The 15,278-nt window shown below is 36.1% G+C and overlaps 1 protein-coding gene across 9 annotated transcripts in view; it reads right to left on the bottom strand.

Moving 5' to 3' along the window:
- The window catches only part of EMSY (EMSY transcriptional repressor, BRCA2 interacting), a 142,292-nt gene that overhangs the window by 11,747 nt on the left and 115,267 nt on the right, over window positions 1-15,278 (bottom strand). For 8 of the 9 annotated variants that reach the window (XM_072794693.1, XM_072794694.1, XM_072794696.1 and 5 more), the window contains 6 exons: window positions 14,484-14,620; window positions 11,941-12,114; window positions 10,339-10,537; window positions 4,075-4,239; window positions 2,219-2,374; window positions 934-975 (listed from right to left, as the gene is read on the bottom strand). In XM_072794693.1, coding sequence (XP_072650794.1) covers window positions 934-975; window positions 2,219-2,374; window positions 4,075-4,239; window positions 10,339-10,537; window positions 11,941-12,114; window positions 14,484-14,620 — 873 coding nt within the window. The remainder of the gene's footprint in view (window positions 1-933; window positions 976-2,218; window positions 2,375-4,074; window positions 4,240-10,338; window positions 10,538-11,940; window positions 12,115-14,483; window positions 14,621-15,278) is intronic. The other variant, XM_072794695.1, reaches the window with a different exon arrangement.

Raw genomic sequence — 15,278 nt, 5'->3', positions numbered from 1 at the left:
GTTCTTTTACATATGCCTACATGTGATATAAGATACTGCCTATAATCTATAGGCAATATCACTGGTATAAATGTACTGCAGTATCTCACTGCATTTCATAGTATGTTTTATATGCATATTTTAAGTAAGAGTTAAATAAAATCTTTCATATGTGTTCAACCAAACTGAAAAAAAGGGAGTCAGTGTTTATATTAAAACTACTGAAATAATTTATAAGGTGACTGAGTAGGAGAAAAAACAAATCATACTAATATTAAAATTAAACAAGCAAATTAATGAAGTTTTTTACTGACAGAAGCATCATCAGAAATGAATATTTGAAAAATAAACAATAAAGATAATTTTTCGTGAAATTATCAGATTATATGGAACATTTCTGCTGCCCTACTAATTTTCGTAATTAGGACATTAACCTTTTTATTAAGAAATGGATTTAATAGAAAATCAACTAAAATCATTTAAGAATAATTCTCATTCAAGATACTATAAATCTCTTCTTAGTAATTACCCAGTGTGCAGGAAAGTCAGAGAAAACTAACACCTACTGCAGGATAATACAAGAGATCAGGGCCAGAAAGCTGGGTTTGAAGTCAAAGAAAATGCTTAATGTGGCTGAGGATATGATGGGGAGGAGATTATGGAAGGAGGTCACAGAGTGAATATTTAGAAAACAGTTGGAAGTGACCTCAACTGGGCCATTATTAACAGCATAAAAGTCACTTATTTCTTTAACAGCTCTTATTTTTTCCAATGTCAAACTGCTCATTTCTGAGAAAGAATCCCACTATCTTGCAAAAGGAGTCTCCTTTTCACTGACTGGAGCTTACCTTTCCTCTACCAGATCAGAGTAGAGCGCATCCATTTAAGTGGTTCCCCCCCAAAACAACAATTTTTTACCTTCAGTTATACTACAAATGGATGCACACCACTTACCTAGAAGGGGAAAAGCAACCTCTGTCCCCTCATCAGTCCGCTCTGAAAAGGATAAGTAAGGGAAGAAATCATAGGTCTTTTCCTCTATTTACCATTTGATAATGTAGTCTATCCCCAGAGGTTAATAGTGATTTCCCCAATATACTGCTCTCTGCTTTATTTAGCTTTCTGCTAAATATCTCTAAAGAAAGATACTACATGGCTTTCCATAGTCTTTAACTGGATTTTCCCTTCTGGTAATTTTAACCCATTAATCTAAAATATTTCCTAAAATGATACCAAATACTTTCGGGATCCCTGGGTGGTGCAGCGGTTTGGTGCCTGCCTTTGGCCCAGGGCGCGATCCTAGAGACCCGGGATCGAATCCCACATCGGGCTCCTGGGGCATGGAGCCTGCTTCTCCCTCTGCCTGTGTCTCTGCCTCTCTCTCTCTCTCTCTGTGTGACTATCATAAATAAATAAAAATAAAAAAAAAAACACAAATACTTCCTTTTCTGCTTTGGTATTTATATCCTTTAAATATATGTAATTTTATGTTCTCTTTTAATCACTGCTTAAGAAAACTTAAAACAGGTGTTCTTGACATACTGCCTCATAAGTAAGTCATCTCTCCTAACCCACATTAATATTAATATTAACTCACATTACTATCCTCTGAACTATTTCAAATCTCAAGGTAATGAAGTGTCCAAGCCAGAAAGCAGTATTCCAGGTGTGGTCTCATCAGAATATGAGAGAAAGAATATTATCCTTCCTGCTCCACTTTTCTATCTATGCCATCCAAAATCTCATTAAAGTTTCGCTGCCAGGCCATTTTAAACAAATAATTTGCTTTCCACCAGAACTCCTAAGTATTTACATGGATTTCAAGTTTTCCACATTTTTTTTCTTTGCATTAAAAAAGGTATTGGGTTTTATACCTACCTTCTCCCTTGACCCACCTCCCCTCCCCTAAAACTAAAAAAAATTCGATGCATCAAAATATTTATTCTTATATAAAAGGTATTTTATCCTCTCTCTACAACTGTCACTCTATATTCACAGACATCATTTATGGCCAACTTGCAATTTTTATTACTTGCAGTTTGCAACAACTCATTTATTTTTTTTCCCCCTTGTCATTAAAGACAGGGTATAAGTCCCAAGGACAATGTGAATTTGCTCTCAGAGCAAACTGGAAAAGATTTACAAATATAAAAACTATATTCTCCCCCAAATAATCATCCCATCAAATCCAAAAAGGTAGCTCTCCTACCTTAATACTACTTTTTAAAAGGACACCTACCAGTAGTGATGTATTCAGCAACTAGTTCTGACTCTACCACAGCAATGGATGGACTCTCAGGAGAATGTCTCTTTTCCTGGGTCATCTGAATAGGCACTGCCATTTGACTCAAGTCAATAGTGGGTTGTCTTGGTTTAGATTCCAATTTTTCCTTTACTGCATAAAAAAGTCAGGGGAAAAGTTAATTTTTATTACAAACAAGTATCAAAACCAGAGTTGTCCATGGGAATAATGAGCCAGACCTCTGGGGTGCCACACTGGCAGTGACTAAGGAGATAGTGAATTGAAAAGAAAAAAGCAGACTGCTATGTATGGTTGTAGGGTACACAACTTGTGCAACCATACCTAGCAGCCTAGCAAGGACTCATATGCAATCAGACTAAAATTACTCCCCCTACTATGACTAGGCCAAACAATCTGTTTCCCTTGTACACACTCCTCTTAGAACATTTCCTTTAGCCTTCTTGAAGGTAGTCCCTGGTATTCTTGAGTTCACCAACCTGAAAACAAAGGGTGAATAAGCAGTATGTATACACCATGAGTTGCTCTAGGGCATACCTACCCAGAATAGCACAATACAATGACCAGTTTAATTTGATCTATTAAAAATTCAAGATAATCTCCAAAGAAATGCTACCAAGTCTTCAACAACTCTTAAAGAATAAAAATTTTCAGTGTTAGAAAAAAATGACCTCTATTCCTATAAAAATGTTTTATGGAATGGTCTGGAAACAAGAATGGATTCCATGGATTAAATTTACTTCTCTCATCACTTTCTATAATAGCTACTCATTCAGTTTTTACCTTCTATAAGACATTAATGGAAATGGCTCAGTATGTCAAAGACAAGGAGCTAAGGAAGTGCCGAAGGCCAAAAATAACACCAATATAAAGATTATCCAAAGATATTAAATGCCAGTATTCTTTGGCTAGTGTAAAGTGGATGTTACAATACATAGTTACCAGTAATTAAGTCTACTGAATGATCATGCAGATCATTCCCCCACAGCATATAATGTGATAAAATCAGACTAATCATTTAAACAAAGAAAGCAAAACGAAAGCAAAACAAAACCAAAATAATACCATAGTCATCCCACAAGTAGAGAGGACACTGAATTGGGAATCATAAGATATGGAGTCTCACTCTGCCACTAGCCAATTAGGTAACCTCTCTGGATCTCAGTTTACTTATGCATAAAATGAAAGGGTTGGATGAGATCATTGCTAAGGTCCCTTAAATAACCTAACAATCTCTGACTTACTGTAACAAGAAAGTTACACAGGTTTTGCCTAGTTTCCTGAAGATATTTATTAGTAACCAGAAATACTGATAGGATCTTGTTAAATGAGGATGGCTTTGCATGGAAGCTCAAGTGGTTAAATTATACAATGAAATATAAAGATAAAACAAATTAAAGTGCTAGAAAGGGCCATTAATGGTGTTATGTCCACAAAACTGCCCCACCAATATCAAGGAGGATGGTAGGGGCCCTTCAATCTACCTTCTACTACTCTTACATAGAACTGGCAGCTATACTACATCCTTGTGCTTAGAAATGATGGAAACTACTCCCTTCTTGTGGCAAGAAGCTATAGGATTTCCATTTTAAGCAGGAGACAAGAAAAGAAAGAGCTCTGCCATTTTTTTCTTCCTGACTAATCTATCCTTCAGTACTCCTGGGCACATCTTATGCAACTGACAAGTAGACAGACTGCAGCAATGATTATAGACCAGTCCAGAGGGGGGAAATGTGCTCAAATAATAACAAAGAAAATATAACAGTGGTAGTATTTTAGCACAACCCATCTCTAGAGAAAACATGCTTCATTCAGTTGAGCATGTGAATTCATACCTGTTGTCTGTTGGAGTTCTAACAGAGCTTTGATTGTTGAAGTAGCTGATTGTGATTCACTGGATACATCCTGATAAATTATGGTGGGGCTAGTCTCCATTGCAATCTCATGTTCTGACCAATCCTGACGCCGGGAAGCAATTACATGAACTACAGGCTGGGAATCTGTTTTATATTAGTTAAAAAAAAAAAACCCTATAAACAAAGTTTCTCTTAAAAAAAAACAATTTGTTTTTTTTTTTAATCTTTGTATTTACTGTAAACTTCATGCTTTATCTCCCCAAGAAGACTGTAAGCCCCCAGAGGGCATAATATGTCTGTATTCACTTACTCATTCACTCATACACTGATTCAACAAACTAGGCATCTATCTGCAGGAGTCTATATTTGGCACTGAGACTATAAAGGAACTTACAGAATTATAAGAGGATGCTCAAGAAGCACACAATCTGGTTGGGGAGACAGACATGTAAAAAGACAAATTACAATTCAATGTGATAATTGCTATAATAAATAGGTGTGCACTTGTGTAAGTAGATGCATGTTTGTGTATAGTTAAGAACAAAATGCTGTAGGAGTCTTATTTTCCCCAATGCACCTGAAAATGTGTTCTGTATTACAACCTGAGCATCCAGTCAACATTTACTGATGGCTGAATTACTGAAAAGAAATCCTGCCCACCGCCAACAAGAATGAGCAGATGACCTAGAAGCAAGCTGATACAATAGGACACGTATAACATTTGGAGTTCAAAATCTTAGGTGACAGCCACAGCTCCATCAATTACTTGCAATTTGAGTCTCTGGGTTTTAGTGCCATTATTTCTAAAATGACAATGATAAAATTAACTCTGTCTCACAGGATTTCTGAGGATATAATGAAATAATATATGTAAAAGAGCTCCATAAACTATGAAGGACAGTAGAAATGTTATTGTTGTTGTAGCCTAAAAGTTCTTGATTCTGACACTTTTTGTTAGTTTTGAAATAAATCATAGCCCTAACTCAAGGCTTATTATATTTATGCTATAAAGGGAGGCATATAAATACTAAATATGCATCAAATCAAGCAACAAATTAGTTTCCCTTCTACAGAAAAAGCAGGTTGGATTAGATGATTGTTAAGTTCCTAAACTCCTTTGCAGAATACCACACAGGACAAAAATTATGTCAGATATGAAAGCACAATCCCCACTCCAAAGTTTAAATTACAATGGAGGAGACATAAAATAAACATACAAATAGCTTTGTATTCCTAAGTAAAATCAAATGACTAGTGCAACAACAAGACAAATATATAGAAAGACTGCTTTGATTTGGATTAGTCAGTGAAAGCATTACAGAAGAATGAAAAGAATTCCTGTAGCCCCCCCAAAACAAGAATATATTCAACACAAATTCACCCTTCTTTGAAACTTATGCTTTTGAAAACCACAAAGTTGTCCAAAAAAAGTTGGAGCAGGCAAAATGACTCTTAAAACAAAAACAAAAATAAACCAGCCTTCCTAAAGAAAAGAAAATCAATATACAATAGATCTGGAATTTTTAATTACCATTAATAAACTGTATTCCCCATTCCCCAAACACCCGATAGAATATATGCCACACCAGGATGTATAATTTCCATTAAACTTCTCCCCAAAGTCTAGAAGACTGTGGGACACTATCCTGTAATATCAAATGTCATGTGAGGCATATTATAGTTTTTCTTTATTCATAAGTAGACGAACAGAACTTACACTTAAGAGAACTAATTTTATTAGGAAATCATTCTTTTTATAAAACCTAAGTTCTCACATTTAAGAAATTCTCATGGTGGGACACGTGGGTGGCTCAGCAGTTGAGCGCCTGCCTTTGGCTCAGGGCATGACCCCAGAGTCCCAAGATGGAGTCCCACATCGGGATCCTTGCATGAAGCCTGCTTCTTCCTCTGCCTGTGTCTCTGCCTCTCTCCCTCTCTCTCATGAATAAATAAAATCTTTAAATAAAAAAAGAAAGAAATTCTCGTGGTGATATAAGTATCCCACTAGGTAGGTGAGAGGACCCACAGGCAAAGGATGACTGCAACCCAATTCTGTAACAGTCATTGAATATCCAGAAAAGGCAAGGATTGCATTTGCAGAGAGAGAAGGTAGAAAGAGACTAAAAAAGGAAAACAAATTTCCAAATGGGAGCACCTATCAGAGACATCAGCCCAAAGAACATTATCCTGTAGGGACTGGAGAGATTCTTTACTCTTTTTGCCCATACTCAGAGAGTAGCTGATGATCACACAGTTATCACCACAGCAACCCCAACAGCTACGACAAAAAATGAGAGTATGAACCTAGATGTGAAAATTAATCCTTTAGTGATTTTCCTCTTTACTTTGGCTTATGCTTAGACTAGTTAAATCTATTGCTTATTAACTCTGATGCTGAGGAGAGAGTGCAAAGATCGAGATATCAGGAGCCTGATCTCATAGTACCATTTGATTATAAAGTATATATCTCTATCCCCTTAGATTTCCCTATCTGTCTCAAGGATGGTGGCCTGCTGACCCTCAGATATATCTTTCCCCATAGGTCACTTAAATATTTACTGGACATGTACTAATATTAGGTACCAGAAATACACATGGTACTATTATATGCAAAGGCAGATCAGGTACCTCTATGAAGAATGTCTCCTGTGACTTTATCATAAAGAGTTTATATCCCACTTTCATAGAACAGTAAGACCTCTCAGCTAGCAGGACTCTAAAAGTCATTTAATGCTATTACCAGTTCTATGCTAAAATCTTCACAATATCCCTACCAATCCAGAAACTGCAGGATCAGAGAACTCACTACTTTCTAAGACAGTTTCTTCCCATTTCTGCAGTTACGACAATTAGAAAATTTTGTTATATAGAATGTAAACAGGGCTTCCTGTGACTTTTATCCAATGGTTCTAGTCTGTGTCCACATATGCACAAAAACCAACTCTTTTCCCTCTTCCGTATCACAGTCAAGAAAACTGACAGCTCCCACATCCTCAACCCAATCCTCAGCTTCTCTTCTCCATAATAAATGTCCTGTTTCTACCAACTCTTTCTCATATAAAATGATTTCCAGATGCCTTATACACCTTAACCACCCCCTCTAAACTAAACCCAAGATGTCTATGTCTCTTCTTTGATATAGTATGTACCTTCCCTCTGAAATACTATCATAAAGCCCAAGGCTTATACGGTATTTAACTGCCTAGACAGCATCACTCAAAGTGTTTCAGAGAACATTGGTTCCTCAAGATGTTCTGCAAAAGAAGGATTCTATGGTCAAAAAAATTGGGGAGCACTTTACATTATATATTCCACTCTTCAACTTTCACAGTATGCATTAACACATAATAGCTCTGAAAAGTTCTGCAGTAAGTATGTTTTGCTTAACCTGGATTTATTGCCCACCCTCACCATGATCTCCCAAGATCATAAAGCTTCTGGAAAAATCATTCTAAAAACCAATTTGTGGCCTCCTAAAGTCTTTTTAGGATGCATTTTTGTATTTGCTTCATTTCTTGTTCCATTTTAAATCCCTACCCTTGGTTTTATCTCCTTGCTCTTGTCCATTTCACTTCACATAATCATGTATTCTATCTAATCCACCTTAACTTTCTGGAAACAAAATATAAATAAAGAAATCTGTAATATTTCTCTTTTTTAAAGATCAAAGGGGCACTGGCTCTGGAGCATCTGACTCTTGATCTCAGGGTTGTGAGTCTGAGCCCCATGTTGGGCGTAGAGATTACTTAAAAATAAAATCTTAGGGACGCCTGGGTGGCTCAGCAGTTAAGCACCTGCCTTCAGCCCAGGACGTGATCCTGGAGACCCGGGATTGGGTCCCACAATGGGCTTCCTGCATGGAGCCTGCTTCTCCCTCTGCCTCTGCCTATGTCTCTGCCTCTCTCTCTCTCTCTCTCTCTCTGTGTCTCTCATGAATAAATAAACAAAATCTTATAAAAAAAATAAAATAAAATCTTAAAAAAAAATCACAGGGGTTATTTTTAATTCCTCTTGTAAGTTTTTTGTAAGTTTGAAATTACATTACAAGAAAAAGTTACTAAAGATAGGGGAGGGGCAAAAACTACAGAGGCAATATAAAGGAGAAATGAGCTACGTAGAGTTTACATTCCCTATAGGTATGACCCTCATATAATTCAGAAACCAGCATGATCTTAAACTGACCAAAATCTTATCCTTTTCTCTTTAAATCATAGCATATATATTCCCAGTCTTTGTGAGAATGTAATAAGAAGGTATACAAAGATATGGGGTGGGAGATGCAGATTATAAAAACTGGCTTTATAATCTAGATATACCTATTCTGAATTGTTAACTTTCTCCGTATTACAGAATACTTTTAAAAGAAATATGTAATGATACAAGATAAATAAAAATAGATGAAGCCATGTATAATAACAGATTGAAAAGGAGAAAACCTTAAACTCAATCACTTCCGAAAATAGCCAAACTTTTGTCCCATTCTTAGAATGAAAACCTAAGACCGCCTAATGAAATGGCATGTTTGGGAAGTAAGATTGGCTTATAGTTCCCTTAGGAAAAGACTAGCAATTTTAAAAGATAACCCCAGATGGTGGATATAAGAACATCTACCTCTTTTAGCATAAACTCATAAGCTGAGTTGTTTACCTGTTCTCTATAAAAATATATCTCAAGAGAAAAAAAGGAGTGTGTATTATTCAAGGAACCAGAGACTTATAAAAATAAAAGAGGAAAATGCAGCTGACGTGTTGAAGAATGGAATCTTTAAATAACAAATCATTAATAAAGCTCAAATGAAATAGAGAATCAGCATCACTTCACTGTAACTAGTACAAAGACGGATTCATAATCAATACAGAATGATAAACTGAATCTTCTCAGCAAACTGATCCAGAAAATATTACTATCACTGATACTATACTGAAGAAAACTATCCACTCTCTAAAATGAGTGTCATATTGTTTGTTAAAATCAACATTTTTATTTAGTTTTAATTGATGAGTTTCCAAAGACCACTTCAAATGCTATCTCTTTCATGAAAAGTTTTCTTATCATAACTCTCCTCACTGGAGTGGGAATTTCTAGCCTTTGGCATTTTTCTTCGTTACTAATAAACTTATTATACTCATACTGAAGATGTACTTTTATTTTTTAATTCTCTATTCTAGATTTTAACAAGAACTGTATTTTATTCAACATTTACAGGGCCTAGCATAATCCTTAGTACATTGTATAAACTAACAAATAACTACCAAATTGAATTAATGGAATAATCAGCAATTTGAACCATGTAAGCAATCTGAACTTCCCACTAATCTGGGAAGACTCTGCTAAACAATTAAAATAATAAAAGTGCACAAGATGAAGAATCAGCATTAGAAAAGTGAAGGTGTTCAGAATGTACTCTAGAGAGAATAATGGGAACGTGAGGAGAGAGGATGGAATCAGTGAGGAATGATCAGGGGAGATAAACAGCTTTGCTTATTAGATGCATCGGAGCATATAAGCAAGCATAGGAATAAATATACCTACCAGGTGACAATAAGTATGGTCAAGGTAATTGATAGGAGTACGAGATTTGTAGGTCTCAAAGCTTACGATTAAGAATTTATTTCAATAGACTTCCTAGGTGAACATAATTAAAACAGCATGGAAGAAAAAGAGCTTTTCTTTATGGAGTCCGGCTTCAATAGCTCCTTCCTTATAATTAGGACAACCATACAAAATAATCTAAATTGGGATACCTTTGAGAGTGAAGAGGAATGTTATTAATAATTATGCTAGAACAGATATAAACCAGGACTTGTCGTCCTCTGCAAACTGCAATGTATGGTCATTCTACTTACAGCCCATGTATGGCCCACCTCTGGCCACCCTGATTCTTTCTCAAGGTTCAACGGTAACCATTCAAAAGATACATTCACTTTCTTGCATACTTCTCCTACTTACCCAAAAGGAAACAAGAAGAATCACAGCACTCTTCAAGTCTGTTAACACCTACCTGTCAAAATCAGCATCTAAAGGTTACCGATTATTTGATGAGCATATGCCATGCCAGAAAGAATGGTAAAGTCTTACCAAAAACAAAACTTAAGTTCACTGATTACATATCAGAAAATAAAATCAAAAGAACTGACAAATCAAAGCATATATGTTTGTTTGAAACCCCTATATTCAACTATTTTGGAACTAGGGCACTATGTCAGTAGTAAACACATCAATCAGAAGTAAAGTGGATCTTACCTTGGGAACTTTGGGAGGACTCTGTAGAAGAAGAACTACTATCTGTATAACTCTGTGGGTCTTCTTTTCCCTCTTGAATAGATGAATTACCAGCTTCTGCCACTCTAGATGCTTGCTGTAACGTTTCTGTGACCAGCTGCCTTGTTTGTTCACTAACAACTGTGGCTTGAAATGTCACTGGTTTGGGTTTAATAAGAACCTAGAAGAAAAGCATAAATATACCCAGTTTAAATTTTAGAGCACTTTTAAAAATGCTAAACTTCTCATCATGAACTAACATTTTCCTGACAAGGGAAGTAGCATTCTGCACATTTATTATGCTCTGGGTACTACATTGTTCATCAAAGACTAATTCGATATATGAACAAATTAGAGTCAAGCCACATACAACACTTTAAGTGGTACATGTCAGACTGCAACAGCCATAATTTTGACAAAAGGCTCTGCCCCTGTTTTTTCTTGCCTATAATGACCTCAGAAGTCATTTTACAATCTGTAGGCTCTACAGTAGAAGGACAGCCACACAGTAAAGATTGCAGAATGAAAGATACAAGGAGCCTGGATTCCCAATGCCACAATAACAGTCCAGAATTTCCTCCCTCTAAACATTTACTAACATAATAAAATAATTAACATACTATTATTAACATAATAAAAAATAAAATCCTAATTTGTGAAAGCCACTCTTCTTCAGATTTCTTTTCATTAGCAACCAAATGAAATTACTAATTGAGATACCTGCACAAAGTAAACATGGTTGGGACCTAAGTCATCTTTGACAAAATTGCCAGAGAAACACTGACTTAGACAACTATTATTAGAAGCAGTATCGAGGGCAGCCTGGGTGGCTCAGCGGTTTAGTGCCACCTGCGGCCCAGGGTGTGATCCTGGTGACCCGGGATCGAGTCCCACATCAGACTCCCTGCATAGAGCCTAACTGCCTGTGTCTCTGCCTCTCTCTCTGCCTGTGTCTCTGCCTCTCTCTCTTTGTGTCTCTCATGAATAAATAAATAAAATCTTTTAAAAAAAATAAAGTGTTTTCAAAGGCCATATTAGCTTATTAAAAATACTTTTCTCTGAGAGATTCTGAGTAACTACCACTCTCCCTCAACCACCTACTTCTCAAATAATATATCCCTTCAGCAAATTTTATTCCAAGGGGGTTCTTTTCCTCGGAATCTTTGCTTATGACATGGCATAAATATTTAGATATCAAACAAAACAAAACAGTACAAGAGATAAATACAGGTTTTGAAAACAGATGATTATGCACATTTGGCCATTATTCTTAACAATATGATTTTTTTAAAGATTACTGTTCTCATTCAAATTTCTAACGTGGAATTTTAGGCATTTACAATATATTGGGGTGGCTCAGCGGTTTTAGCGCCTGCCTGGGTGGCTCAGCGGTTTAGCGCCTGCCTTTGGCCCATGGCATGATCCTGGAGTCCCAGGATCGAATTCCACATCGGGCTCCTTGCACAGAGCCTGCTTCTCCCTCTGCTTCTCTCTGTGTCTCTCATGAATAAATAAATAAAATCTTTTAAAAAATAAAATAAAATAAATCAGAGCCAAGAAAAATCACCATATCTTAGAGCATACCTGTGTTTTCCCTTGCTGTCCATAAACAATTTTTGTCGGGATGATTTTAGCTGCTGGTTGAACTGTAGAACCTATTCCTTTTGGCTGAGTTACAATCATTTTGGTGATGGGTCTTGTAGCAGTGATAATAGCTGGCTTTGCTCCTGTTGGCACCGTCTGAATAGTTTTTTCTCCCTAAATTAAAGTCAGTGAATATATGAGATTTATATGTTTAAATGCTACAAATTATGCTTTTACTGAAAAATCACAGCAAGGTTTTACTAGGATAATGGGGAAAGGACTGTAAATTAAATAGCAAAGTACAATTTTTCCAGGGTGATCAAAAATCCTAGACTTCGTTGAGAGAGTTCTAAAAGTCATCTGCCCAACTTTCAGTCCAAAGGAGGCATTAGTTATTTCCTGACAAGTGAATTTTAAAAATTATCTCACATAAGATACTTACACACATCCCACTCATAGAATACATATGAAAATAGTCAGGAAATTATAAAAGAATACATAATAAAATGCTAACAATAGCTATCTCTAAGAGTTGGGATTATATGTCTCCTCTAACATTACCTTTATTTTCTAATTTACCCAAAATAGACATTTATGTAAAAGAAAAATTACTGTGCATCATACAGATAGCTAAATGCATAGAAACAAATAAGCTAAGCTCTTCAAATATGAAATTATAAAGACACACAGCAGAATGTTTATGTAAAAAAGCATAGGCAAGAGATGAAATCAGTAGTTACTAACATTCTGAGGCTATATGGGAAGACACAAAAAAACAAACCTAGGGCATTTCCCACATTTTATTATTAGTATATTACTAATATCACTTTAGTTTATTAGCTAGATAGCTTAAGCTCATTAACTTTTCACCATTTTTTTATACTTGTCTGCTTTATTCCTAAGTATCACCTTCTGGTTATTCATGGAGCCAATACTTGAGCTTACTTAAATTCAAGGACAGTGATTTTAATAAATTATTAATTTTTAAAAGTTAAAATCTATAAAACTGAAAAGAAAAATTTTCACCTTATTAATTTTTAACTTTTAGTCATCATCATCTAAATGTATGGCCATCTAAACTTAGCAGACAGTAAAAACAAAATATCCTGGTGAGCTCTATGAATTTAGAGCTAAATAGGATAACAAAAATCTGCTGTAAGGGAGATTATCTAAGGGAGATTTGAAGTATCTGTCAATCATGTTATTACTTATTTTAATACAAATACACTCTTCACAGTAGCAGCTTTGGAAGGAGCTCTAATTCATTTGCCAAGAGTCACTAGTTTGCAAGTGGGCATGCCTCTCTATCAAATAGCTTCATGGGCCCTGTCCAACTATAATGACCCATTCAAAGCCTATCAAAACCAACTAGCAGGCTATTTTTTGAAGAAGCTCTTCTGTTGCATGCGTGTAAACATGCCCAGGTAAGCAAGCTGTTGAGTACAGGCATATATATGTATATGTGTAGTCTTACGCTCTAATCTGCTTGTTTTACTATCATTTCCTGTGTTAAACTGTTGCTATTAGATATACCTAGAGGTTAGAATTCACACATGACCCTTCAATGTATGTGACCACAGGACTTCGGGTGCATGGCACCCTTTTTACATATCAAATTCTATGAAACTGTAAACCAGACTATAAGAGGGTTCTCAAAATCTGAATTCTAATCCAGGCTTTACTTTTGGCTTACCAAGTGAACTCAGGCTATGTTCTCCCACATGATGAAAAGATCTAATTCCAACATTATAGATTGTGACACCTAGGAAGCTACTAGAGATGTACTACATTGAAGTATAGCATTTTTCTTTTCTAGCAAAGTGGGGACATTACCAAGCCTAAAACTACCAAGAATAGTAACAGTAAGAGAAAAACTATTTATTGAGGACTTCCTATGTGCCAGGCACCATTCTAAGCACTTTCAAAACAGCTATCAGTTACTGGACAAATTTACTGGTGAAGATCATCATCCCCAACTTATAAATGAGGAAACTAAGGATGTCAGAAGTTGAATAAATTTGCCAAGGTCAAACAACTACGATGTTAAGAGACAAAGCCCAAGTTTATCTAACTCCAACCTCTGCATAACTGCCTTCACAACTATAAATGGTTATTATTTCTTTTTACAAGCCTAAAGAGGTAAAAATGAGAGTAAATCCCTGTCATTTAATTTTCTTCATCCCAAATATTTCTTTTTGCCCAGACTGGGCTTGTGTCTACTGGCCAGAAGCAGGAATAAAACTGTCTTCTATAAAACTATAAAAGGTCCCCCTGTAGTTAAGCCAGTGGACTCTTCCATTTGGACCAAACTAAGCATCTACATCAAGGTCATAAGCAACCTCGCTATGAGCAACATGTTTTAGAAATTACTATGAAAAATGGCATCAGCTGGTGGTGTTTTAACAGTTATTACATCACAGTAGTGGTAAACCAAGCCATACAGGCCATTGTGGGGTTCTGAAGTCCTTAGGCAAATATTTGTATAGCTGGTCTTTAAAATTCTCAGTGGATTTGCTGAGTCTGCAGTACAAGCTCTTACTTACTCCAGCATTTAGCAATGTTGTGACAACGTTTTTGCCCGGGAGGCCTTGAATGGTCGTTCCTTTTCCTGTAGTCTTTTGCACAACAATCACATTGGGCTTGGAAGTCATTGGGATTGTAGTGATTTTGGTAGTTGTTCCTTAGAGAAGGGGGAAGAAAAGGAGGCCTGAGTTAAGGACTAGTGATATTTGGTTATTTCTGTTTATGCTGTACATAATTAATACACGTAGTCAATGTCATCCCGAGATGACATTAAGGTTGTCATGAGGATGAAAATGAAGGCTGGGAACAGTAAGTAGAAGTTGTCCTAGAATGAGAGAATATTAAGAATTGACTTTTATAGTAGTTAACTTTTTGGAATTTGCACACCAAAATCAGAATCTAAAAATATCACTATCAGTATCTCTGTCAATATTCCTCTCTGGACTAGTTAACTGGAACAAATCTAAATCTACATTCCATGATAAATGCTTCCCCAAACCCAGTATTGTATTTATTTGACTAGTGTGATGGGAAAACTCTTCAAAAAAGGACATTAGGGCAGCTCCGGTGGCTCAGCGGTTTAGTGCCGCGTTCAGCCCAGGGCGTGATCCTGGAGACTCGGGATCGAGTCCCACATCAGGCTCCCTGCGTGGAGCCTGCTTCTCCCTCTGCCTGGTCTCTGCCTCTTTCTCTCTGTGTCTCTCATAAATAAATAAATAAAATCTTTAAAAACATTTTTTAAAAAGGTAAATAACTTATTAACATTCATGTAACATTAGACTTGAGAGAAAATTTATGAAAATAAGCCATTTATG

The sequence above is a fragment of the Canis lupus genome, chromosome 23 (genome assembly GCF_048164855.1).
Source record: "Canis lupus baileyi chromosome 23, mCanLup2.hap1, whole genome shotgun sequence".
In the NCBI taxonomy this organism is placed as follows: domain Eukaryota; kingdom Metazoa; phylum Chordata; class Mammalia; order Carnivora; family Canidae; genus Canis; species Canis lupus.
Note: the sequence above shows the minus strand (reverse complement) of the source record. Positions and strands in the feature narration are given on the sequence as shown.